The 26525-nt window shown below is 35.7% G+C and overlaps 1 protein-coding gene across 2 annotated transcripts in view; it reads right to left on the minus strand.

Moving 5' to 3' along the window:
- NKAIN2 (sodium/potassium transporting ATPase interacting 2) overlaps positions 1–26525 on the minus strand; it is a gene marked incomplete at both ends in the record, with an annotated part of 499830 nt that overhangs the window by 208825 nt on the left and 264480 nt on the right. For both annotated transcript variants that reach the window (XM_079550098.1, XM_079550097.1), the window contains one exon: positions 18297–18377. In XM_079550098.1, the coding sequence (XP_079406224.1) occupies positions 18297–18377 (81 nt within the window). The remainder of the gene's footprint in view (positions 1–18296; positions 18378–26525) is intronic.

Consider the following 26525-nt stretch of genomic DNA (forward strand, 5'->3'; position numbering starts at 1 on the left):
TTGTTAGCAATTGGATATATTTTCAGTGACTCAATGAACAATTCGCACATGAGAAAACCTAATGGGGCTCATTTATATGAACTAGGCTTCAATCCACCAATGCAAACATGTCTAGATGTGGTGAATCACCAGAATAAGATGTCTCAAGCCACACTGCAGGTCCTTGAGATATCCTGAGCTGAACCTCTTGCAAGCAGCTACAATCATCTTTGTTTAACAGCGGCAAGAGCTGAGAGCTAAAGTTGAGACAGAAGCTTCAATTTACAATTAATCTGGGTCAGAGCTGAAAAATAGACTAAAATTTCCCAATATTAAATCCAGTGATTTGTACTACCATATCCTGCTCCTCTTCTGCAGATAAATAGATGGCTTATTCAGTGAGTAGATGATATTTAATAGATTAATAAATGTTTTCTTTTTCATGTACAGATTCAGATCCCCTAACATTTGCACATCTTTTATATTCCAAGATCATTGAATTATGAAAGCCAAAAAGCAAAATAGAACTCATACCATTACTCACATGTTTATCTGTGTTTTGTGATAATAAATACCAGTATGCCTTTTTTTTTTCCCCTAAAATTAATTTAACAATGTTTTCGATGTTAAACGGAGGATGGAAATTATCTATGCATGCCTTCCACTAATGGTTTAGACATCAAATGCTAGCAGGGTACACACTACATAACATGATTACCATATCAATGAAACTGAAATCTGCTATTATGCAATTGTTTTTGATGTGCAGAATTTTGAAGACATCATTGCGCTTTTAGGGATAAGACTTGACACTTTGAGAAACCCTTGAAAAATCTGTCAGCTTCTGGCCTCATTTAGTCAATGGAATAAAAAGCCCCATGCATTGACTTCAGTCAATACACAACTTCACTTGAAATTTCTCCCCCTTCTTAAATGAATTAATTAAAAAGCTGAAAGAACAACCACAGAAATCAGAAAGACAGCTAGATGTTTTTGTTTGTTTTAGACTAGCGACTCTGTCTTCATTCCTGAGGTTCTGTGACAATATTACGAATTATCCATCCCTGTGCTCTTTTGAAATAACAAGAAACTGACATTATATGAGCTTACCAGTTCATAATAAAACAAATTTCCTCCTTCATATGTGACGGATGAGTTGGCTGTGGTGGTTTTGCGCAAGCAGATTAGTAGGTAGGATGTACTTGACTTTATTCTGGGTTTTACCACTTGGCCATGTGTTAAAATCATTTATATGCAATCTAAAATAGTACACAGTGGATGTAAACCACCATGAAACAAATGTACAGCAGTTTTAAAACCTGTTCTTAAAAATTTTTTATCAGTGTTCAGCTGTTAAGCTGAGAAGCAGTTTGAAATCGAAGGGGGATATCCACTGCACATCCAACTCATTTTCAATGATTTGGGTGATTTTTCTCCATGGTTTATGCCATGGTTTATACCATGGAGAAAAAGAAAAGCAAACTCTGCAGAGGTCAGGACTGGAATCCAAAAGTTCTTAACAAAATGAAGAGAAGAACCAAGAAGAAGGAGGAGAATTAAATAAGGAGCAACATACTATCTACTCAGGAGCAATCAAAAATTGAAAGCAAGTAACATTTGGCAAGGTAGCAAAATGTGGCAAAAAGAATGGCAAGAAGTTTACAGAGTGTGTCAAAAATAAAAATCAGCTCAGTAGAGCTAGGTAAAACCCAGGAAGCCTAATTCAAAATGAATAAAATTTTAGTGTCAGCTTTATAAGTAAAATACTCAAAGTTGTATTGGTCTGTTTTACTTGTTGCTGCTGAGGTCTCAACTAGAATTTCTTTTGAAAAAACCTACAGTTTCTTTTGAAAAAAACCTACAGTTTCTTTTGAAAAAACCTACAGTAAAAAACCTTTCTTTTGAATATTAAAAACCTGGGAAGAACCTTGAGAACAACCATAGGTGGCAGAAAATAAGAGCAGTAAGGAAGCATATAGAAATGTGCCTGATTAAGCTAAAAAGGAGCAAAAATGAAGAGTCAGTATGATAAAAGTCAGTGTACAGGTGGGATAATGTTTGTCATAACTGTTTGGGAAAAGTGAATGAAAATCAGGAAAATCATTTTGGTTAAATATCAGAGAAAATACTCTGCATGCATAAATAAGCTACTTGATATAGATGCTATAATACAGCACCTATTTTATGATATTTTAAAGTAACATTTAGCTAAGCAAGTGTTAAGGATGGATTAAATATTGTTTCTCTCTATGCACAAGAAATATTATTTCTGAAGAAATATTGCTAAAAAGCTGGAAAGCTCTTGTATAATTCTGCTATAGGTAACTGAGCACCATCTAAGCAGAAGAGAAAAAGAGAAAGAACATTCTAGACTCATGAGTATATTCTAAATGCATCAACAATATATGAATATAGATTTTTTTCCTTCTTCGTCTTTTTTTTTTTAAAAAAAAACATAACATAGTACTGCCTGACTTTCTATGTATAAAATACATGAGTTTTATGTTTCTACAGTTTAGCATATAATTCTAAAATGTAAAGTACTTACAAATTCAAGAGTTTTCCTTTTCTCTTTTGCTTTTTACCTTATCTAATATGTGCTATGAAGCCCATCACAAAGAAGTACTGCATAAAGGAAAAAATCATTAATAAAAATATACCCCCAAATTTGTAAGAAGGCTGAATATATAACCCATGCTCACTACTGGAAATCTTCAGATCAGATCTTATGCTTTGAATTTTTAATGCAGTCTTTTTATTTTTCTTATTATGAGTGTTTTCTGTAGTACTAATCAATATAGAGGCATACATTCTTGACACTGCTCTTTGCTTTGAAGCTTGCACTTACTTCATTTGTCTTTTAAAGTGTCTATTCAATGCTCTGAGCTGAAAATCTAAATGCTTATTATTCATTTGCATGTTGGTATGACTTTTTGTATAGGATTTTCAAAATTGACACCCATTGTTTCGTGGACATGGTAGGAAGGTTTTCAATTTATTTCATGAGCAGCATCACTGCCTTACTCTGAAACATAATGATAATCAATGAAGGAAGAGAATCAAATAGACTATGTGACCTCCAACTGAAAATATAGTTTTTCAGTACATTTATAAATGAAAACTCTGCCACTGTCATTCTTTTTCCTTCTCTTGAAAACAAATCTGTTGAAAATGAATAAATTCAGGATTAAAAAAAAATAATAATAAGGAATTTTTGTTGCTAGAATGTAAATGCCATTTTCAGAAATGATTTAGAAACTTAACACACTAATAACCAGTTTAAATGCAGTTTTGTCTCCATAGGATCAGATTTTTATGTACATTTGTTGCTAAGTGTTAAAAGAAAGGCATCCTATTGTGATTAAGTGGTATGAATTCAATGGGCAATAGTCACTTATGGTTGGACTCTTACAATTCAACATTGTCTATCTAGTACTGTGCTGTGTCAGTAGTCTAAGCAGGGAAGTATCTCCAGAGTGTTTTAGTCCGTCATCAGTCATCATGTTTTTTAGGAAAACATGAGAAGTGTAAAAGAAAAAAAAAAAAGAGAAATTATGTGAAAAAAGGCATGTCACATAGGCATGGGAGGATAGCAGAACATTGTGCCATGTTCTTCTGAGAAGGAGCAGGAGTCACATCATCAGCCTTGGAATCTGCAGTGGCTTGCTTGTTTCCCTGAACCTGTGTTTACACGCCTGTAACACAAATGGTTCCAGAGACTGGAAGGAAGAGCTGGAACAAAGAAGATGTACCACTGGTGGAAGAGGTTAAGGACTGGGAATACCTAAGCAAAATACTGAAGTCTATGGGCTCTGATGGAATGCACCCACAATTGCTGAAGGACCTGGCAGATGTCATTACAGGGCCACTCTTGATAATTTTAATTGATTGTGGCAACTGAGAGAAGTGTTTGAACACTAAAGGAAAGCAAACATCAGTCTTCAAGAAGGGCAAGAAGGAGTAGAGGGAGAATTACAGCCTGGTCAACCCCACCATAAACCCGGGGAATATGATGGTACAACTAATCCTCGAAACCATTACCTGACACGTGAAGGGCAAGAAAATCATTACCATGGATTCACCAAGGGGATGTCATCCTTAACTAATCTGACAAACACCTACACTGAAATCACAGGTCTGATGAATGAGGGGGGAATATATTGTCTTCCTGGAATTCAGGAAGGCTTTTGACACGATAACCAACAAGATCCTCATAGAAAAATTTTTGAAATATGGATTGGATGAGTAGACAGCGATGTGGATGAAAACTGGCTGAATGTCTGGGCCCAGAAGGTAATGAACATTAGTGTAAAGTCTAGTTAGGGGCCAGCAAGTAGTGCTGTACACCAGATGTTAACAGTTGGTCTGCTCTTCAACATTTTCACCAATGAAGTGGAATGTGGGGTAGTGTGTGCCTTCAGTGATTATAAAAAATAATAATATTAAAAAAAAAAATAATGGAGGGGAGAGGTTGATATGAACAATGGTCATGCTATCCAGAGGGACCAGGACAGGCTGAAGAAATAGTCTGACAAGATTATGAAGTCCAACTAGGAAAAGTATAAAGTCCTGCGTCTGTGGAAAAACAATCCTAGGCACCAGGACATGCCATGGGCACTCAGACAAAAACCATGTTTGATTAAATAGATCTGGGTGTCCTGGTGGATACCAAGTTGAACATGAGTCAGCAATGTGCCCCTGTTGCTAAGAAAGCTAACAATACTACTGGCTGTACTAGAAGAAGTGCAGCCATTGGTGAGTGGTGTCAGCACTAGTGAAGCTGCACAAGCAGTGCTGCATCCAATTCTGAGGTCACTGGTAACACAGAGACTTGGCTATACTGGAAGGAGCCCAGTGTTGGGCCACTAAGGTGATGAAGGAACTGGGGTACCTTTCATACAAGGAAAGGCCAAGAGAGCTGGGGCTATTCAGTCTGGAGAAGAGAATGTTTGTGGTTTAATTGATATATATAAATACCCAAATGGAGGATGCAATTAAAACAGAGCCAGGTTCTCTTCAGCACGCCACTGCCAGCACAAAGGATAATAGGCACAAAGTGGAAAACAAGAGATTCCATGTAAGCACCAGGAGCTGCTTTGCAGTGTGGTGACAGAACACTGGCACAGATTTCCCAGAAAGGCTGTGGAGTTTTGTCCTTACCAGCTTTCAAAAACCACTTGGACATGGGCCTAGGCAAGGGGCTTTCTCATTAAGAAGGAGAGTTAACCAGATTACCGCCAACCTCACTCTTTCTACAGTTTTGTGATCTTAAATAAATGCAAGATTAACAGAATATTATTTGAAGAAAACTTCATTTTCAGTGTGTGAATTATCTTAGACTCAAGTTATACGTAAATTGCAATTATATGTAAATTGCAATATATGTAATATTACATATATATGTAATATTTTGCACTACCTTGTATGAGATAGGAAAGAGATTGTGTTTGATTCTTAGCAATTTTGCATATCTGTTTCTTTATAAAGCAAAACAAGGGAGGGTCATCTTACACAATTATTTTACTTTTTATATGCTCTTTTACCAGACACATTTGTATGCTTTTAAAAAATGGAACGATAGAAAAATAAAAAATAGAACTGCTTAACGATGAACAGAATGGGTACATGAACCAGACAAATTTTCCATGAAAATTCTTTCAGTAAAGTTCAGTTTTCAGTGACTTTTCATATGGAGGTAATACTGCTCTACAGAATCATTAATGCTACATACTGTGATACAGACAAACATTCCCTAATGATAAGTTAGAGATTGCTACACTCATTTTCACTTGAAGCCCTGAATCAAGATAAGTACCATTATCTCCTGAAGACGCCTTGCCGGAAATATAACATCAAAATTAAGTCTCCATAGTCTGTTACGAGCTCCTAGTATCACTATGTAGAGAGAGACATTTCTTTAAGAATTCCAATTACTTCAGATTTGTACTTTACACTATCTCCAAGTGTGAAAACCCAAGAGTCTAGCAATTATCATTATATTCTCATTCCTGTAGCAGGTTGTATATGCTAATGAAGAGAAAAAAAACCTAATTATATAGTATCATAGTCTGTTGTTACTAAGCACTTCTGTAACCTCTTCTTCCAAACAGCTGTCTGAGCTTATAACTTCTTCCTTTATTAAAAATTAAAACCATAGTTTTCAGGAAGGCAAACAGTGCAAACGGAAGTCATAGTTTTAGGAACATCTAGAAATCTGATTGTTTGCCAACCATGCAAAATAAATAGTCAGAAACTCAAAAGCTTCCCAATTCTACAAAAAATGTGCTATTATATACATGCTTGTACTGAGTTGAAAATACATATTTGATGGAAATACTTTACACCATTCACTAAGGCAGAGATAATGTTTGGCAAGTAGAATAGGAACTACTCAAGACAGGATAACTAAAAGAAGTTAGGGTATGTTTGCACAATGTAAACAAAGGCTACAGTGCCATGAGCAGCACTTGTTTGGTTTTTTTTTGTTGCTGTGGGTATCTTTTTTCCCATAGAATTTATGCTCAGAAGATGATAAAGAAATAAAAAAAATAGTACAAAAGAAAAAGAACTAGATACAGAAAGGCACTGCTAAATGAAAGGAAAAGTGTGATCATGTTTATGAGTATACATGTGTGTGCATGTTTTTTTTTTTAAGCAATAGAAGTGAGTGGTCTTCTCCCTAGGCTTAGGAATGAGTTTTTCCAGTGGAGGAATTTATTTCATTATTACCCATAGCAGTGTGCCTTCAACAGCCATTTGCACATCTGGTATGAACTACAGATAAGTAAAGGATAATGTTCATGGAAAACTTTTGTGTAACCTAAGGTACAAATTTTTACATTATTCTTAGGAAAATAGTTACATATATAGTTTAAAAGCAGTTTTTATCTAGATTTTATCTGCAATATTTTGTTATGATATCATACAATGTCATAACAGGTTGCCCTGAGAGACTGTGGATGCCCTTTCCCTGGAAGCATTCAAGGCCAGGCTGAACGGGGCTTTGAGCAACATGGTCTAGAGAGCGGTGTCCCTGCCTATAGTGTGGGGGGTGGGGTGATTGGAACTAGATGATCTTAAGGTTCCCATCCAACCCAAACCATTCTATGATTCTATGATAATGTATTGTTTTGCACAACAGATGAAAGAACAAACGCACCTACACAAACGTGATTTTGAATATCCTATTAAGAAAAAAAAAGAAGCTTAAAAATGCACACAAGTCTAATCTTTAACAAAAACGTTCCAACTACTCCATTTCACCTAACGCAAAGGAATTCCCATCATTGCTGATGCAAGACAGGTGTCTTGTTCTTAAAACCCAAGTATATCTATGGGAACAAGTGGAAAGACAACATGAAAAAGGCGCAAGTGGTTACAAAGGGTAGTGAAATTCAGTATTACAACATTTGGTGTATTCTGTAAGTGGCACTTAAAAATAAATACCTAATTGAAATTGCATTCTAATACAGAATTTTCCTTATTTCCAAAGCAAAATAAAACCTGTAATTTTAGCCTCAAACAGCTAGAATACATTTGTATGCAAGAACAACTAGAGAAATGGGCCAGTGGCAGGCAATGCCGAGGTTTAAAAAAAAAGAAAAAGAAAAAGAAAAAAGCATTCAGCTTTAACAAGCCAAAAGAGAAAAGGAGGAAAGTGAAAAATACAAATGAGAAAAGCAAAAAAATATACAATAGCAAAGAGGGAAAAAGAGAGGGGAGGAAAGAGAGCTATTTTGCATTTGATTATAAAACAAGTATGGAACCCTTAAATAGACAGGGAGTGCTCTTTATTTTAAAGATGGGGTGAAAGCCTGAGAAATGCAACTTCTTTTTTCATCTAAGTTGTAAGGTACATCTCAATTATCTGTAGAGAAGAATCCATTCTTTTGTCTAGTTCTTAGTTTAGGTGAGCATTCTGATCATCGCCCTCTCTGTATGTTGCAAACAGCAGTTTTTCTATAAAAGGGTTCATTGGCAGTTTAAAGATACCGGTGAGATATTCAGCCACAGCACGTTACTGATCACCTCATTATCGCTGAATTAGTTAGCTATCGTAGAGTGGAAGAAAAATAGCCTGAGTTACCTTGTGGCCTGCTGAAGAATAGACTTTTTAAAGAAACCCACAATAAACCACACTTTTGTTCAATTCATGAGGTTACTTAATCAATCAAATCCTACCCTCAAAATGCAGAATCCAATTCCTATCCAAATAGGCTTTTGTGGTAGTCTGATAAGTGGGATATAATGCCAGAGTACAGCAGTTTATTCTTGAATAGATAGGATGCACCTTAAAATTAATGTTGTTGAAAGAGAAACAAGTGTTGAAAATGTCAGCACTAGAGTGAACTCAGGCTTCAAGGATAAATTCACAAAGGTAATCATCCAGTTTTGTGGATTATAAGGAAAGGAAAACAAATATTTTTCATAGCTACCCTTTCATTCTGTGCATATGGAATCAACAAAACAAGCTGGGAGCATGCTGTCAGCTGCCATGTGAAAACACTGAAGTCAATGATGTTTTGCCAGAAAATAATTTTTCTAATTTATTACTGGCAATTAATAAAAATTCATCATCAAATCCTACAGAGTTATCTAAGTTAACTTAGCTAATTCATTTATCCATATATCGCAGATCACCGTCTTTCAATAGCAGCTTTGGAAACACTTATTTCATTGGAACAATAAGCAAAAATAACAGGGAGAGGTTGCTAATATCCAAGATGAACTACAAAGTTTTGATGCTGCAAATTCTGCAGGAGAAAAAAGAATTTCTATTGTATCTCAATTAGTTACATTGCACTACGTTGCTGGAAATATCTTTTTAATGATGTGTTTAAATGTTTTAGGAGATTTAACAAATGAGAGTCGATTCTCTTGAGGTACAGAATAAACAACATGATTCTATGACTAAGGCATTGCAGACATTTACTAGGAAATATCTGAGACAGCTTAAATGTATTGTTGCTTCTTGATCTTTTATTAGTGTCTTCTATAGGAGCTACTATCTTCAGCAGAAAGTTGAGTGCCTATGGGTAAACAAATTTTAAATGGCTTCTGGGTGTAGCTTAAGACACTGTCATGTCCCGCAAAACACCTGCATATTTTTGCCCAGAGATAGAACACAGATGTTCAAGTGCTTGAGTACTCTGGCAGGGCTGTGGAAGTGGGGACTTTCAATAGAAGGGAACAACAATTGAGGAACATTATCGGATTATGAACCACTATGAGATGGCCAGCCACTGCAGCCTTTTTCAGCATATGGTCTTCTGGTCTCTGAACTCACTGCCTAGCACCACTTACAGTGTGGATGGAGTGTGCTCAAAATGACCCTGTACTGCTTGGCTGCACACACACTATTCTGTGGGATAGGCTCAATATTACACAGAATCAAAAAAGGAGAGTGTTTTACAGCTCATGTTGTTTTCCTAGGTTCAGTAGATGCTTATTCATATGTGAAAAGATGCTGAAGGCAATACAGAATTTTTATTTCCTACTGGATTACCAGTGGAATAAATTTAAGTAACTGTCAGTAACAGAAGGTTTAGGATGATTTCCTTCTGAAATTCAAGTGATGCAAAACTTCCCAGAGTGTCAGCTTAGAGTGTCCTTGAAGATTCTGGTAGGTCCAGGTTCACAAGGTTAAGCTTATCCAATATAGTTGGAAGGACATTTTCTTATTTTTACCTAGAGTGACTAAAGATGTAGAGAAAGCATATTCTATCCATTGCTACATTTAGAGCAACAAATAGTTAAGGACTATTTTAATGCATTGTATATTACTCAAGAAGAATAATTAATGAAAGAAAGAAAATACCATGAGACAGTGAAATGTAATAGCTTTAAAGAACAGAACATATTTCCATGTTTTCATACATTCAAAAGAGACAAATAAGCTCTGGCAGAGACCCTAAGTTTCCACTAAATAACTCCTCAGCAATTGTTCTTAGCTACTTCTGTAGCCCACCTAATCCACGGGGAAGGTCCAGTCTATATGAAGCACAGACAGCTCCCCAGAAGAGCTGTTATGGCAAATGCGCATTCAGGTAAATGTGATTCAGGAAATAAATTCTTGTGGGTTTTTTTCCTCATTTTATGTAAAATTAAGAGATTTTCACCTATAACCATTTCACCACGGTTGGTGAAATGCTATCAATAGTGCTCTATAGCATTCAAAAGTGAAAATAAAGAAGGATAAGTGAGAATGAAGAAAAGCGAAGGAGATTAGAAAATGCCACTTGGTCATAAGCAGGACAGGTCCTATTTATATTACATGCATTATATGACGCTCATAGCATAATGTCATCCTGCCATCAAACTGGGGCCACTAGATGGTACTACATTATAATTAATAAATATTAAAAAGTAATCTCATAAATACATGCGGTTGTTCTTTTTTTCTTTCTGCAATGTTCTCACGGTATCATTTGAAAGATTTGTAGCAATCTGCATGGCATTATCTCAAGAGATAGACTAGAAACTCCACATAACTGGAACATACAGAGATACTTGTATCTATGTGCACACATTTGTAAATTATCATATAGAATCATCATTTTATCATTCACTACACTCAATTTCATATGTTCCTGTATTCCACGCAGTAACTATTAGATATACATGCATATCCCGTATATGTAAATCAATAGGCATATGTATGATTTTTCATGAACTCAACAAAAAACACATTCTCAAATTTTAAAATATAAACATCGCACAATAAGAAAAATCTGGACAAACATTTTTCATATTTTTTGTATACTTTGAGTAATTTTCAATCACAATTTGTTTCACCATAAAAGAGATAAAAATTCACTTTTATCTATGTTAAAATGTTATCTCTCCAGTAGTAAAGCACTTTAAATTTTATGATCGCTTACCTTCTAGCTGGCAAAGATCTTGAGGTTTAAAAATTGCTGCAAAACTAAATTATCTGAAACCATAAGCATACTTAATAGTATCTACCCATGAAACTATCCTCAGAATAACCTAACACTGCTGGTTGCCAGCTCTATTTTCAATTTTCATCTGTTAGATATATGATCAAGCATGTCAAATCTGCCCTGAGTAATAGAAGTGAAAAAATAAAGTCATTTACTTAAAACATTCTGATAGCTATTTATCTGAAAACCCCGGTCAGATTTACTGCTCAAAGGCATTTACCTACAAAGTTAACCAGATGCTTTGAGTTGAAAACTAATTTAATTTCTCTGTTATCTTAACAGGACATCTGTTAAAACAACATCCAAGGAAGGTAATATGTTCAAAATTAAACATCCCGCAGGTTGTTTTAGTAGAGAACGTACAACATTGACATTTAACTGTTAACGACCACTGCCTTACAAAAATAATTAGTAAATGCGAAATCAAAGTAGTATAACAATAATACTAATCGACATAAAGTAACATCAAATGAATTTCTAAGTAGTTCATGTTCAACCTTGTTGCCAAGTTCATTGCTTTGCTACAGCTGACTTACACTGAAGATGAATGACCCATTTCTTTTGTTTCTTTCATTAGCTTCACGGAGGCTACATACTATCCCTTTAAAATCACAGTACACTAGCTGCTTAAAGTGCTCAGCACTCATAGCCAACATGTTTTTAAGGAGCATGAGTGACAAGCTATGCAAATCATATCCTGAAGTAATTTGCATTATTGAAGTTAATTTGCATATGGATATAAACTGCACTTCAGAGCTCCTGAGTATCAATCTAAGCAGTGGCATATGAAAGTCAGACAGATAGGTGGAAGAGATCTTGCTAGTGTTCAGATGCTGAAATAGAAAAATACTAGCAGGTGTGTAGTTTGCTGGAAAAGTTTGTGGGGACAAATGGACTACTGGAAGGAAACATGGCTCTCAGATTTCCTCTCCCCTCCATTTATCCCTACTAGCAATGTAGGACTATTGCAATTTCTCTGTTGGCTGAAACTGCAACAAGCATTGAAACCTCTGGTATTACTTCTCCTAGATAATAAGGGTAACTTATCTTTCTGCATTTTCCTAAAGCTATTACTTAGGGGATTTTTTTTAATACGTAGATTTTTTTTTTTTTTTTTAAATATTTGTATAAATATATAAAATACCCTTCAATTTTTTCCCATAATAAAGCATGTGCAGTTGTGAAAAGTGAACTGATTATTTATGACATGATAATTAGATTTTTTCTTTCCTTATGAAGTGTACCATTCTGTAGGTCTCGAAATAAGAATTCATATACAGAACAGTCAAAAAGAAACCTGAAGTACTTCATTTCAGTTAAAAGCAAAAGAGAGGAAATTGAGCAGGAGCACAAATCTTCTCAGAGGTACAATGAAAGGACAAGAGGCAATGTCACAGACTGTAGAAACAAAAATTTCAGCTACATATCAGGGGAAAATATTTTACAATGTAAACAGTTTAGAAATAAAGAAGTTGTAGAATTTTTACAACTTAGAATTTTTTAAAACTTGGCTTGCTAAAACTCTGAACAACCTCACCTAACTTTGAATTTGGTACTATCCTGAGCACGAGGTTGGATCAACTGACTTGAAGTCTCTTCCAACACGAATTAGACTGCAAATTTGTGGTGTAAGTTATCTTCCACCTAGGTCCTCTGAAAGTAAAGCCTTATTTCCGTGGAAATTACAACAGATACAAAGAGCACAACAGCATCATTTGATAGAGAAAATTCTCAGCTACAAAACACTATTTTTCAAGTCACCATCATTAAGGCACAGCTAATGAACAAAAGCCTGCACGTCACTTTCCAAAAAATCTGCAGCGGATCTGACCCACTGTTGCTGTCACCACTGCTTAAATGCGCCACCCACTCACTGTGCTCACATCCACTGTTTGGTCTCCATAAACATTCAGCAAGAGTCGATGAAAGTCAGTGGGTGCAATTTGTTCCACGTGGAGGAATTCAGTTCTATACCTTTGCTTCATATGTACTTCCATGTCAGATGCCATTTTGTCAGATGGCCCCTCTGCTGGCTTACTGGGGTGCATTAAAAAGAACGTGTCCAGCAGGTTGAGGGAGGTGATCCTCCCCCTCTACTCTGCCCTGGTGAGGCCTCATCTGGAGTACTGCGTCCAGTTCTGGGCTCCCCAGTACAAAAAAGACAAGGATCTCTTGGAAAGAGTCCAGCGGAGGGCCACGAAGATGGTGAAGAGCCTGGAGCATCTCTCCTATGAGGAAAGGCTGAGTGAACTGGGTCTGTTCAGCCTTGAGAAGAGAAGACTGAGAGGGGACCTGATCCAGGTCTATAAATATCTAAGGTGTGGGGGGCAGCATGGCGAAGCCAGACTGTTTTCAGCGGTGAGTGGAGACAGGACAAGGGGAAACGGCTGGAAACTGCAGCATAGGAAGTTCCGCACAAACATGCGCAAGAACTTCTTTACAGTGAGGGTGACGGAGCACTGGAACAGGCTGCCCAGGGAGGTGGTGGAGTCTCCTTCTCTGGAGATGTTCAAGACCTGCCTGGACACCTACTTGTGCGACCTGGTGTAGGGAACCTGCTTTGGCAGGGGGTTGGACTCGATGATGTCTGGAGGTCCCTTCCAACCCCTACAATTCTGTGATTCTGTATTAGAAACATTTGATTTCTCTTAAAACTTCTAGCAGAAAACAAGCTAAATACGTACTTTTATTTAGTTTACATTTTAATACCTACAATCCATTCAGTACTTTGTATCATATTTAGAAGTGAAATTAAGAAATAAGCGGTGGGTTTTTTGCCTTTTTTTTTTTTTTTTTTTCTTTTTTTTTTTTTCCTATTCCTTCATGCTCCTGGTCAACTCTGTGCAACTCAGGGAATGACAGAAATCGAAGTAACTTCAGTTGAATACAAATTAGTATTTATCTAAAATAAATATTTTAGATCAGTAGATCTAAGATCAGTAGAATAAGTGCTAAAATCAGGCTTTCTGTAAACGTGGTAAGCTACGTAAATATAACTATCAATGTGCTCAGGGTTTCTAAGTGCCATGATTCTGTATGTAAGCTTTCATAACATTCTACATGTTTTCAGAGTAAAGTGGAAAAAACAGGATTTATTTTCTTGGAATACAGAAATGAATTACATACTAACCTCTGAGAAGAAAAAAAATATGTAATGGCTGTACACAGTAAGAAAAGCACAACATATTTATTTCCTGCCTCTTTATTTAGCTTTTCCTAACTACTGCAATCCATGGAGTGTGATGCTGTATGGCAACATCACTAAGTTCCCAAACCCAGTTCATCTCTAAAATAGGCCAAGCTGTACAGAGATTAAGAAAAGTATTATGACCTCATAATTAAGAGCTATATAAAAAAAATGAATGCACAGAGAGAGCTAAACTATGCTTATGCAAGCAACCTTAATTCTGGCATTTCTTCATGCTATAGCATTTGACATTCAGACACTTAACTTTTCTGTTAGAAAACATAAGTACTTATAACCTTATGTTTTAATATATTAAATGTAATCTTTCAATATTACTCGGAAAAATTAAGGGACGTGTCAAGAAACCCAAACAGAAATTACGTCAACTGCAACTGTGAAAGCACACACAAACTGTTCTTGGTCACATTCACATGGAACTGAGGACACTACAGTGAGAGGAGAGCTCCTGCATCTGGTCACACAGGTGGGGGTCACACACAAGAAGAGCCCTAAGGGTTGGGATGAGAGCATGTGCATAAGGGCTGCTCTGGACCCCGATCCTAATTGATTCCCCTTATCCAGCACCATGAGTCTGTCTTGTCTTCCAATAACAGGCAGCAGCATGTCTACCTATCCTCACTTACAATTTTAGCCATGCATTTTTCACAGAAAAGAAGGCCAATAAACTAAGAATGGGAGTTCAGTAGATCTTATTCTGCTTCTTTGCTGCTTGTGGGATCCACAGGCATCATTAGTAGAAGCTTTTAAAAGCCTTGAAGCAAATGGTGCTCTTTCTTCATTACATGACCATTTGCAGAACTCTCTATTGAGGGCATTTATTCAGACATTGTAGCTTAGTCACACAGATGCAAATGAGACTTCTGCCTGAAGAAGGTCAAAAGTGCTGGGCAGACTGTTAACTTTTTAGATTCTTTTTTATTTTTTATTTTTCTTCCAAGACAGCTGAATCTAGTTCCTTGTTTTCTTTCCTGATATATTTAAACAAGTCATTGAATCACCACAGTTTCTCATATATGCCTTCTATTATTTTTCCTTTTTTTCATTTCACTAGTGTACTTCAGATTTGTTTCGTTTAAGATGAAAGGTTATGCTTTTCATATGATACACTGACTTAGCCACTGGCCAAACTAAATACGACTACTTAGAGATCCCAAAAGCTTAAAGTCTTATACTGAGAATGGCACTCACCAAAAAATCATAGTAACACAGACTAATTAAATATTATTGAAGTGTGACACTGAAAAGTAAGTCTCAGAAGTCCGCTCTCTAGCTATTCACACACAGATCCATATAATAAGGTTAAGAAAAACTGATTGCATTTTCTTTGTTAGAAATCTTCTCAGACATAAATATTTCAGCTTACTGTGAAAGAGCATTAGCAAAGACATTAACTATGCCTGAAAGTTGGACAATACTTAGAGTGTGACACCATTTTCCACAGCATACATATGACTGTAATGGTAGCATGTAAACAGACTTGTATGGCTATTCACTAATGAGCCTTGAGCCTTCTCAGCCTCTTCAGACAGTACTATCTTACGGTTCTAAAAATTTCTGAGTCCTTACAGGCCCATTACATTGTAATAAGGAAAAGTCGTAAAAATGTCATGACCTCCTGTCTGCATAACTTGTTTAAAAAGTGTATTTTAATAAGGTATGTTAACAATTTAAATAAGATTTTCCCATTGTATTCATAGATAAAGTGGAAAAATTTGTATACGTACACATAGAATAAAAGCTGTTCTCAAAACTTTCGGAAAAGGAAGCTTTTCTGTTCCTTGGCAGAAAGCTATAAATTATACATATAAAAATAAACTATACCCAGTTGAACTATTATTAGGCTGTAATTTTAACCTATCAATTCCTAAAACCATGCTGTGCAGGCTCCTCTCTTATGGTTTACAGCCTCAGAGGCATCCCTCTGGTACTTATTTAAAGGTTATTTTTTATTCTCTATTTAGAACCATTTCAGACCTAGAGCTTTTTTTTAAGGTTCTATGTGCCATTTCAAACATAAAAAAAAATACATGGGAGTACCATTACAGATTTTAAGCTGCAGTTACTCCCTGATGAGAATATAAACAATAAAGGAGATTCAGTTGAAGACCTGTGAACATAACTGAGAAACAAAGATAAAAATGTTCCGTTTCATTAGATGTCTACTTATACTAAGCAGTTTGAGCTTTTTAAAGATCTAGAATATGAAGGTAAGTTTTGTATGTCCAAATAGTTGGGTGTCTTTCTATTGTACACATATTTCTAAGCCATAAATCTTGCAAGATATTTGATTATTTGGAGACATTTTGTTGTACCACACACAGCTGGAAAGGAGAAGAGAAAGTTGTTTCACATGTGAATTAGGACTTCTGTAGGCAATGAGTCAATCTATAACCATTTCCAAAATCTGTTTTCAGTTTACTTTTCCTTTTCTTCCTCTTGTCAGTAATGCTACTGGCCTGAAAACCAGAAGTGGAGAAATGTACTTGACTGGATATTCTCAGGCAGATCACATCCAACTAAATTATGCCTCTATAGACCAAAGAAACAGTTTAACTGCAGCCAAATATATACCTCAAGTACATGGTTGCTTGAGAAAGACCAGATCACACAGTTCAAGTCTTCAGAAACAAACAGTTCCAGGTGTAGGCATTGTTGTCTGGTCTGATTTCGTTCCAAGCAGCAATTACCAGTGTTCTTAAGCTAATTTTATTCTAATTTAAATACCGTCAGTAAAAACAGGTGTTTTTAGTTTCTACTTTCTTTCCCATCTCCTTTCACTTCCCAAGACATTATGAGCATCTCAACGTTAAACATGCAGGTGGTTGAAATGAGCAGGTGGAGAAGATGGGATGAGTGCAATGGTACAACAGGTGCTGGGTTTGTTACAAACATCAGTTCACTTAGCAATAAAGAAAACATTCTGAGTCAATAGAAGACAGTATAGGCAAAGTCTTGTATTTACTACATGTTTGCCAAGATCTTAATGAAGCTGCTCTTATCTGAAGGAGTAAACACCCAAAAGTGTAACATTGGTTTACCTGCAGAAAATTATTTTATAGCCTCAGGAAATGACTTTCTTTTGACGACGCAAGTCTAAACAATCCCAGTTTCCACCATTTTTCTACAATTTGGGACAACATGTAAGTATGGAAGTATCTTTACCTCATTCATTCTTCCTATAAAAGTGTTAACTGCATCATAACACATCAGTAACTCACAAAGGATCAGAGAATTATACCTGTAACTTACAGTTAGTCTAAATTCTCTTTACTCAGAAAAGGCAATTAAATATGTGAGTTGAGAGATGAATGTAGTTTCTTTCACAAGTAGAATTCTCCTTGCTGGTCAGTTCACACCACTGTGAACATAACTCAGCACAGGCTGCAATATTTAGGCTAAGTCAAAGCTTATTACCATTGCTAATCTTTTATCCCACCATTTGCCAGTCCTCTGGGTTCACTTTAGAAAGAGAAGGTTTTGGTTTGAAATCCTGGTTTGAGTGCATTAACAATTACCACTTTACGTGTTATCACTTACAGTATCAATAAAACCGTATAAATACGTCATTCTTTTTAAAAATATATATGTTTTTCCTGTAGGTTTGTTTTGTTTTGTTTTTTTTTTTTTACTGTATTGAAGCCCTCAGTCATAATATTTGTATGAGGAGTACAAGGTTAAAAAAAACATTGCTAGAGCCAAATAACAATCTATTCTAGCACTTCAGTTTATATTTTAATGAGAGATTACACTTTCTTTTATAATTATTATGCTGTAGTACAAGACCCCTGGAAGGAATCCAGCTAAGTAAAAGCAAGCTGAACAGTAAGAAATAAAAGTAATAAAAAAATTGTTTACTCTTGAGATAATAATCTTTTGTATTTGTGAAATCACTAATTTGCATTTCTCATCCAGATGAAATTTATGTCGTAAATCGTATTTCAAACAAGGAAGGAAAACAAGTGAGGTATTTTTCCTTTAAAAGTCACAAGCCATTGTTGTGGTGGGCATCAGAAGATGTCTAGGACTGAGGTTTTAAACATATCCAGAATACTCTAAATTTCTATCATACTATTCCAGTGATTAATACAGAAGAGACAACCTTTGAACTGAAGCTAACTGATGCTAACACAGTACCCATAGTTTAAATGTATCTGATAGTAAATTACCTTTGAAAGGTCTCCAGCCTCCAAATAGAAGCAGATAACAAACACGTTCCATGAAACCCAAAGGATCAGCCAGACAGCATACTGTAGAAGAGAGAAATGATGCATTAGTAATTTTACAGTCAGCTTAATTAACAGTATTTTGCTAGACCCTCAGTTCAATCCAATTCAAAAACAGAGAGTAGGTACTGTGCACATGAATAAAATGTTACATATAAAAAAGAATCAAAAATAAATTCTTGTCTTTCATAGACACAGTCTAGCATTAACTAATGAGTACTGGGTCACACCAGAAAATCTGTATATGACAAAACAGATCGTAGACCTAATATTCAAATATGAGACTAATCTCAATCTCTTGTTTTTCTGCTCTCTGTGATACTGCTAAGGGAACACGGAGTTGTGTCAGGAGAGGGGCAAGTGTGGGTTAGGGAAAGGCTCTGTCTGAGAGGGCAGTGGGCATGGCCCTGAGCTGCTGGAATTCACGGTGTGTTGGGACAATGCTCTCAGACATAGGGTTTGGACTTTAAGTGGTCCTGTGTGGAGCCAGGGGTTGGACTTGATGAGCCTTGTGGGTCATTTCCAACTTACATTACTGTACTTCACAACACTTCAGTTTTATTCTTTATATTAATTAATATCTATAATAATTAATTCTGTATTCTCAAGAATACATATATACATTTTGGTTATTTCTACAAAATATGTAGAGATTTTCCTCAGTTGTAACAGCTATATATATAAACATATTTTACAATATTCCAAGTCACAATTAAAAATTATTCAGGAGCTCCCTCAGGAGCAAACTGTTTTTAACTGCCATTTTCTTTTTTGTTGCTTTTAGGTTTAACTACAATGTATAGCATGAGTATTCATGCTCAGAATTTGTTCACTGGTGGTTACTGAAATTCTTATTTGCGTATATTCATGTGAGTAATGGAGTATATTTTTCCTCCTTCTGTCCAATAGTTTAATATTATTTTCTGTTCAGAACACCTCATGTACTGGGATTGGAAACTACATTTCTTTTCTGTACTGCTGGAGGATCATGGGTAACAAAGTTTGAGCTGCTATTGACACTGTTAAGAGCAACAACTTTAACAACCTTTGGATGTACAGCTGGTTTTCTAATGATTGTTGTCACTATCCTCTAGTTATTCATAATTCAACTCTGCATGTTTTCTAATTTCATTACGTTCATGGTACTGCGTATGCGTGAAATACAATGACAAAGATGTGACACGATTCTCTGCCCGTTACAGATGAAGGTTACTTCCTCATTTTATATTAGCAACCCATTTCTGTCAAGTATTTATAGAATTAATGTTTGGTTGTCTTTTCTCTAAAATGAACTAGTTAAATTTTGCTAAGCTACTGTTCTCGATTATGTTTAGCATTATTGGGATTTTTCTGCTTTCCTTTATTCTACCTCACCAACTGATGAAGCAGACAACACTTTAGAATATATGATTTTGTAAGAAGTAGATAGTGTATATCTAACCATTGTTTGTCATGAATGACGATCTCATTCTCTAAATTCAGCAACAACTTATGTGGGATTCTTCTTGCATTTCTCTTTGAAGTGCTGTTTTGTATCAGATTCAATGCCTTTAATGCCTCAGATTTGTGGGTTTTTTTTTTGTTTTTAAAGGAAATATTAAGTCCATTAATTTGAATTAAGTTACTATGTTTCAAAGTCCATTAATAGCAAAACTTGATCATGCCATTTTTCACTTGATTCTAAATACTGTAAAAACGCCCCTATGCACAGCACATTTAGCAGAAAATTCCAAGGCACTCTGGAGCTGCATCTATTAGCAAACAGTCGTACGTTTATATGAAGAAATGAAAGTTCTCTTTGTTGTTATATAGTCTACTTCCTTTTACAACCACATCCCCATTCCCTCTAAAAGGAAAATTTATCTGTCTTTTAGATATACTTTTTAAATTATCATCTGCTATAATTGGACTACAGATGAGGTTTAAAATATCTTTTAACTGTATTTTTTAAAATTGCTTCCTTTTGAAATGTTATATAAGTGTTTGCTGCCTGAATTCTGTGAATAAACTGAATATAATTATCTCGAAATACAAGAATGCTTCTGCTTCTTATTTCTACTTCTTATTTCAGGTGCTTCAGATCTAACCTATCTCTTATCTCTCTGGATCACATGCAGTCACAAATGCCTCTTGTTGTCTATGTGTTTCAGCAAACTGCTACAGAAACGCAGCTCTGAAGATCTGTGACAATGAACAAATCCCTGTGGTACTCTCTATTATATGTATCTAATTAGAAACACAATTTTTTATAAGGGTTCATCAGAGGGCTATAGATGGTTGTTGTTTTTTTTTTTCCCCCTCATATGTAAGAGCTCAAGACAGCTGCATTATCTGACAGAAGCATTATCTGACAGAAGCCACCATGGTGTTACAGCAGTCATATTTCAAAAAGACAAGAACCTTGATGAACACACTTGACCAAGCATGAGATACTGACAGGAGGTATAGCAATGACAACTTATTATTTTTACGGAAATATGTGATTTAAAGTGGTATAGCTGGAATGCTAAGCTGAAGCTTAAATGTTTCCTTTTTTAAGCAAAGTTGTAGCCAATATATAAAAGGTATTTCTTTCCAGAAAAGAAATTATATATAGAAAGCTCTCAATATTAGAATATTTACCATTCATTAAAAAAAAAAAAAAAGTATTATAGCAATCTATGAGGGATTACGAGAAAAATGACTTCATGATTTATTGATACCATGTAACTTTCAAGTTTGAAAGTTTGCTGTTAAATTATCACAAAATATCCTAAGATACCTTTTCACTCTTCTTAGTAAGAGGAGATCTGAAGTATTAAAATTCCTGTAATGGTACTAATGTATATAACTCCCTTCACATTTCAAAGTTGGTTGAGGTTCACCATCTCCAGTTTACTAAAAGTGAAAATGATGGCCACAGAAATTAAATAACTAGACTTAATTTCATAAACCAATTGTAAAAATGGTGGTGAGGACACCAGAACTGAAGTTCAAGATAACCCACTACTGCCTTTGATACAGACCTGGTCACCAGAACTGTGTGGTTACTTTGGCTGAAAGAGAAATATGTCGTGTACTTTCCAAGTACAGACTGTAAGCAACTCTGATAGCTGTGAGCTAATTTAAATTTAAACTTTCTTCTCACAAATCTTTACCTTACATTTCTATTACACTCCAATAGCTTTTGGATATGCGAGTCAATTTCAATCACATTTGACTAAAAGTACAAGGGCTCCAGACCTAGATGTTACCTTATGCAATTCAAAGGCAGCAGTAAACTGAATCATTATTGTGATTAGTGATTTGCTAGATATTTTCCTTCTACAAATGTATATAACTTTAGTCTTAGGTTCCTCCAAAGCTGAAAATAGAATACCTCAGACAGTTTCATATTTAATTCAGGAGAAGAAAACAAAGCCAAAACCAAAGAATTAAACCCTAAGAGCATCTCTAAAATGAAATGACATTTACTGTAGGAATTAAAGATTGGATTATTTTTGCTACCTAGGCAACAGTACTTGAGTTGTTCAAAGATCAACCTGAATCCAGCATCTTTTCCCAGTAACACAGTAACAATTGTCCGCAATTATCATTACCTTTGCTTCTGAAGTTATTTTCCTTTAATTTCCCCTGGCTAGGAAAATATATCACTTTAAACCACAGTTTTTAAACTTATCTTTCTTTATCTTTAAGTCATGTCTGATAACAAGCAGAATTCTTGTCATCAACATGCTATCTGAAGTTAATGATAACGTTTGATTCATTTGATTAATCTCTGAGGTGTCTATATCTTTGCTTATCTTCAAAAAGTCCCTCTGAAACAGAAAAAGCTAATATTTGGTAGAGACACTCCTAAACAGGAACCCCCTTTGATTAATTACAGTAAACTTTTGTGCTGTTGTCTAAACCTCTTCAGAATCAAAAAGCAGAAGTTCCATTTTTCTTGTTTCCTCTTTCCTGAGATGAGTAAAAAACCTCACCCAGACTCACTCAGGAGAAAGCCATCCAACATGGCAATCAGAGCAACCTGCAGGGTGACCTCACACGGCCATCTAGTAGGCACCATTCTCTAATTTAATATGCACCTTGTGCTCTCTCTTTTCCACTGCCAGAGTCTTTACCCTGAGAAATTACATAGCAGACAAGGGTTCAGGCATTGTGGTACTGCACTGAGTCCAGCCCTGGTGGCTGGAAGGAACCAACCTTCAGCAAGAAGCTTCCAGTGCTGAGAAATGTTAGGGACCACTGCATCTCCAGATAGTAATCAGGAACAAAATCTGCACCCAGGAGAGATTTAGTTACTGAATACATATTCGCTTAAAGAAAAAACATTACTCTCAGCAACCAAACACAAATAGCAACCACGCTCTGCTTTTAATGATCTAGATGAAAGTCTTTCCTGCACAGCAGTTATCTACAGTCCACAAAGAACAAGAGCTCAAGGCCAAAGCCAGTAGCCTTGACAACAAATAGCAATGTTCCTGGCAGCAGAGGACTTTATGCAACGAAGCCAACTTCAAAGTTATTCTCTTCCTTGAATGTACTAGCAAGATCTTCTGGAATGACAGAACTCTGAATCTTTTCATCGTTCGTTAGTTGCCATGGCTTGTATCTTGCACTAGTTTTGCTTGACTGAATTCTTCATATCATCAGGACTCGGGTTTTTCTTGCTGTTTTTCACTTTTTTAATCATGGCTACATTGCCAGAGCACTGTCCATCTTTATGAGTTTCTGTTGACAAGCTAATATGTATTGATTTTGTAGGATACATTTCTGAGTAGTTGGAGTTTTCCTATTCAATCTATAATGACGGTCTATTTTGTATACTTGAGTTTATCAAGGAACATTTTAACCCTCCAACATTACTAAGTTTTGCCTTTTCACCCTTCCGTCAGTCATAAATGAATATGTATTTTCACCTTCCCTTTGCTTCCTCGGGTAAAAAAAAAAAAGGAAGAAAAAAATATTATGATGTTTTACTTTATCTACATTACATTTTAATAATTACTGTCCTCTGTCAAACCCAACGGACAGCTACTGAACTGTCAAGTACATCAGAACTGGTCAACAACAAAAGGAAAATTACTGTTGGATTGTTTTTTTTACTCCTAAGCTATCACTGCTTGCAGATACAGAGCTAGTGCTGCTTAAAATTTCTTCCTGGAGGCTTCTATACATCCACTGGCTATATTTAAGAATTCAAGCTCCTTGGACTCAGTTATATGCTCTGACTTTATATAGAAATGTATTAACTCTATTTTTACTTAAATGTGTGTGGGAAGGATTTTTAAGCATAAAAGGCAAGAAAAAAGCTGAGGCATGCTCTCGTCAGGTTACAAACAGATGAAGGGACAGCCCAGGGCTCAGCACAGTGCTGTGATGCCCACTCACCCCTTCCCTTTTACTGACAGCCAAGAAGTAATCACTTGGGTGGGACTGACTTCATTTCTTTTATCTTTTACTATTTTATTTCCATTTTCTGATGTGCCAGAAACATAGAATGCATAGTAGAGAGTCACTTTTTCTGAAGACATAGTTCCAACTCCTGCACAAGAGAAGCTGGTTTTCTGTAGAGCACATTACTGCCAGTGGCACCATCTGCCCACATTTAGATGTCTGCAGTGCAGATGTCCTCCTCTGAGCAATGTCTAGATCCCCATTACAGTCAATTGAGAGGAAAGGCACTTCCAGGACTGAGTTCATTTCTCAACATCTGACACAGATCATTCCACCCCTGCTGTCTGGAAAGCTGAAGTCCTTTGAGGCAAAATTCCCAATGTCACAGAAGCCCATTAGAAATCTCAAACCTGTGACATCAAAAATGAAACAGAAGCACAGTGTGCTACACAGACACTCACTGCCTTTCTTCCATGCAAACAAAAAGAGCAAATAATTTTAAATATCAGCAGTTTAAAATATTCACAAAGGACTTCTGAAGAGATATCTTTTAAGAACTACTGTTCTTTGTATCCTAAGCATACTAATGCTCCATTACTGCTTTAACTTGATTCACTCATCTGTCCATTTTCTTTTTCTTAGATTCAAAGCTCTTTAGGTTTTAGTGGAAAAGCTTGAGAATAATATGGCACCTCCTTTTGGGTACTGAATTGTTTTTTTTTTTTTTTTCTTTTTTTTTTTTTTTCTCAACATTCAACTGTACAATCAAAATATAACACCACAGAGAAAATACAAAATTTCCATTCAAAAATTCTGTGAAAAACTTAGAAGACGTATCTGCCCATTTATAAAAACTTCATGAGAAAGATGCACAATATGGTCCCAGTGCCATCACCCTGTTCATCATAAATGTTTACTTTTTGTACAATGCTCAAGGGATGAATGCCCGAAACATAAAAATAAGCCCATAGAAATACATAAGTTATCATTTTCTACAGTTCAGTCAGCTTACTAAGTCAGTCCAGTGTGCTACAAATATTCCAGATCCCCAAATGAATTTATTCTGTAACTAAACAGCAAACAAACAAACAAACAAACAAAAAAAAAACAACAGCACAAAAACCCCATGAACTGTTCTAACATTCTTCTTAGAGATCAGGAGCACAGAAATTTTTTTGTTTTTGCTTCCTTGTTTCTTCTCAATCCATATATGGACATACATAGGTTTAAGAGGGCTCATGGCCCTCTTAAAGTGTATTTTGTCTACTGAAAAAAAGCAAGGTGAGGCAAAAGGCAAAAATCTTAACAGGATGTGCTTATTTTATCTTTCTGACTTAGAAGAACATATTTAATTGGTTTTACTACACTTATCATTCAATTCCTATATTTCTTTTGACCAGATCTTTGTTTTGAAACATAACAGCAAGAAGAAACTTTAAATATTCATACACAATTTATTGCAACTCAGTAAATATCCATCCAGCTGCATGCACATCTTAAATATATTCATGGATGGACAGATATGTGACTCACCCAGTTTGTTTGGTTGTTTTTTAATCATTCTATTATTTGCTTGTGTGATAGAGATTTAAAAAAATCTCTCAAAACAGAAATGACTAATTAAATGCAAGTAACAGGAAAACAACATACAAATGATTTTCACTTAAATAGAGCTGCAAACGGTAGCTTTAAATCAGAATTATAGAAAAATCTCTGCTTTTCAAAACACAACTTCAGTTGTTCAAGTGATGCTGAACCCTAACATTAGGTTGTTTTGATCCTCTTCCACCCTTCTAGCTCAATTTCAACATAAATCGACCAGGGTCTACCTCAAGAGCTTCTTGCACTAGAAATCAATGTTGTAAGAGGTCTAAAAACCCTGTAATTCTAGATTAATATTTCATACAATTTCAAACCTATCTCTAGCAGCTTATTTTATTTATTTGAGCAGTTCTTATCAACTATTAAATTTATGTTGTAGTCAACACAGAAAGAAACTAAAATTGTGATTGTTTAGCCTGTTTGGTTTCCCAGCATGAGGGCTAGAACTATTTTGACAAAAATTTCTGAAACTCTGCTATCTCATCTAATCTTAAGATACTGTTTGAAGTCCTGAATTCTCTCAGAGTTTGTGTGTGTGACAGTGATCAGTATAGTTATTGTTTCCAACAGAATTAGGTGGAACTCACTCTGCTGAGCAACCAGACCTTGGTAGGAACATTATTTCTCTCTCCTACTTGAACTACAAGAGGTGCAGTCACAGAAAAGCAGTGAGGAATTCTTGCCTAGATAAAAATAAACATGAGTAACCTAATGAGAAGTGCTTCTCTGGAAAGGTGGGAGTCCTGGACACTGGCCCCTGTAATTTTCTTCAGACAGTGTCATTTGTAGAGCTAAAAGTAAAATGCGTTCTTCCTTGGTGCCTCTGGATCTTTCAGAAATACTTTTAAGGAAAAACTGTGATGATAATTCAGACATTGAACAGTTTATTTTAATGGAGGTTTTAGAAGCTGTGTGCATTTAAGCTCCTTATTAAAAATACAAATCAGTACACTCAGAATTCCTCCAGTGTTCAGTTTTAACAGAATGCAAAAAAATAGAATCAATAGATACTGTTGCTAGGAAGAAGACTCCAATGACATTTATCTAGATTCTTTTATTGATGCCCCAGTATTTGAGTGTCAATTGCAACTATTTATAAAGAGAATCCATCTCTCTCAGTGCAAACATCAAAATCTTGCTAAAACTAAGCAGTGTACAAGATCTTTTTTTGATAAAATGAGAGACTCATAC

The sequence above is a fragment of the Tetrao urogallus genome (assembly GCF_951394365.1).
Source record: "Tetrao urogallus genome assembly, chromosome: 2".
NCBI lineage: Eukaryota > Metazoa > Chordata > Aves > Galliformes > Phasianidae > Tetrao > Tetrao urogallus.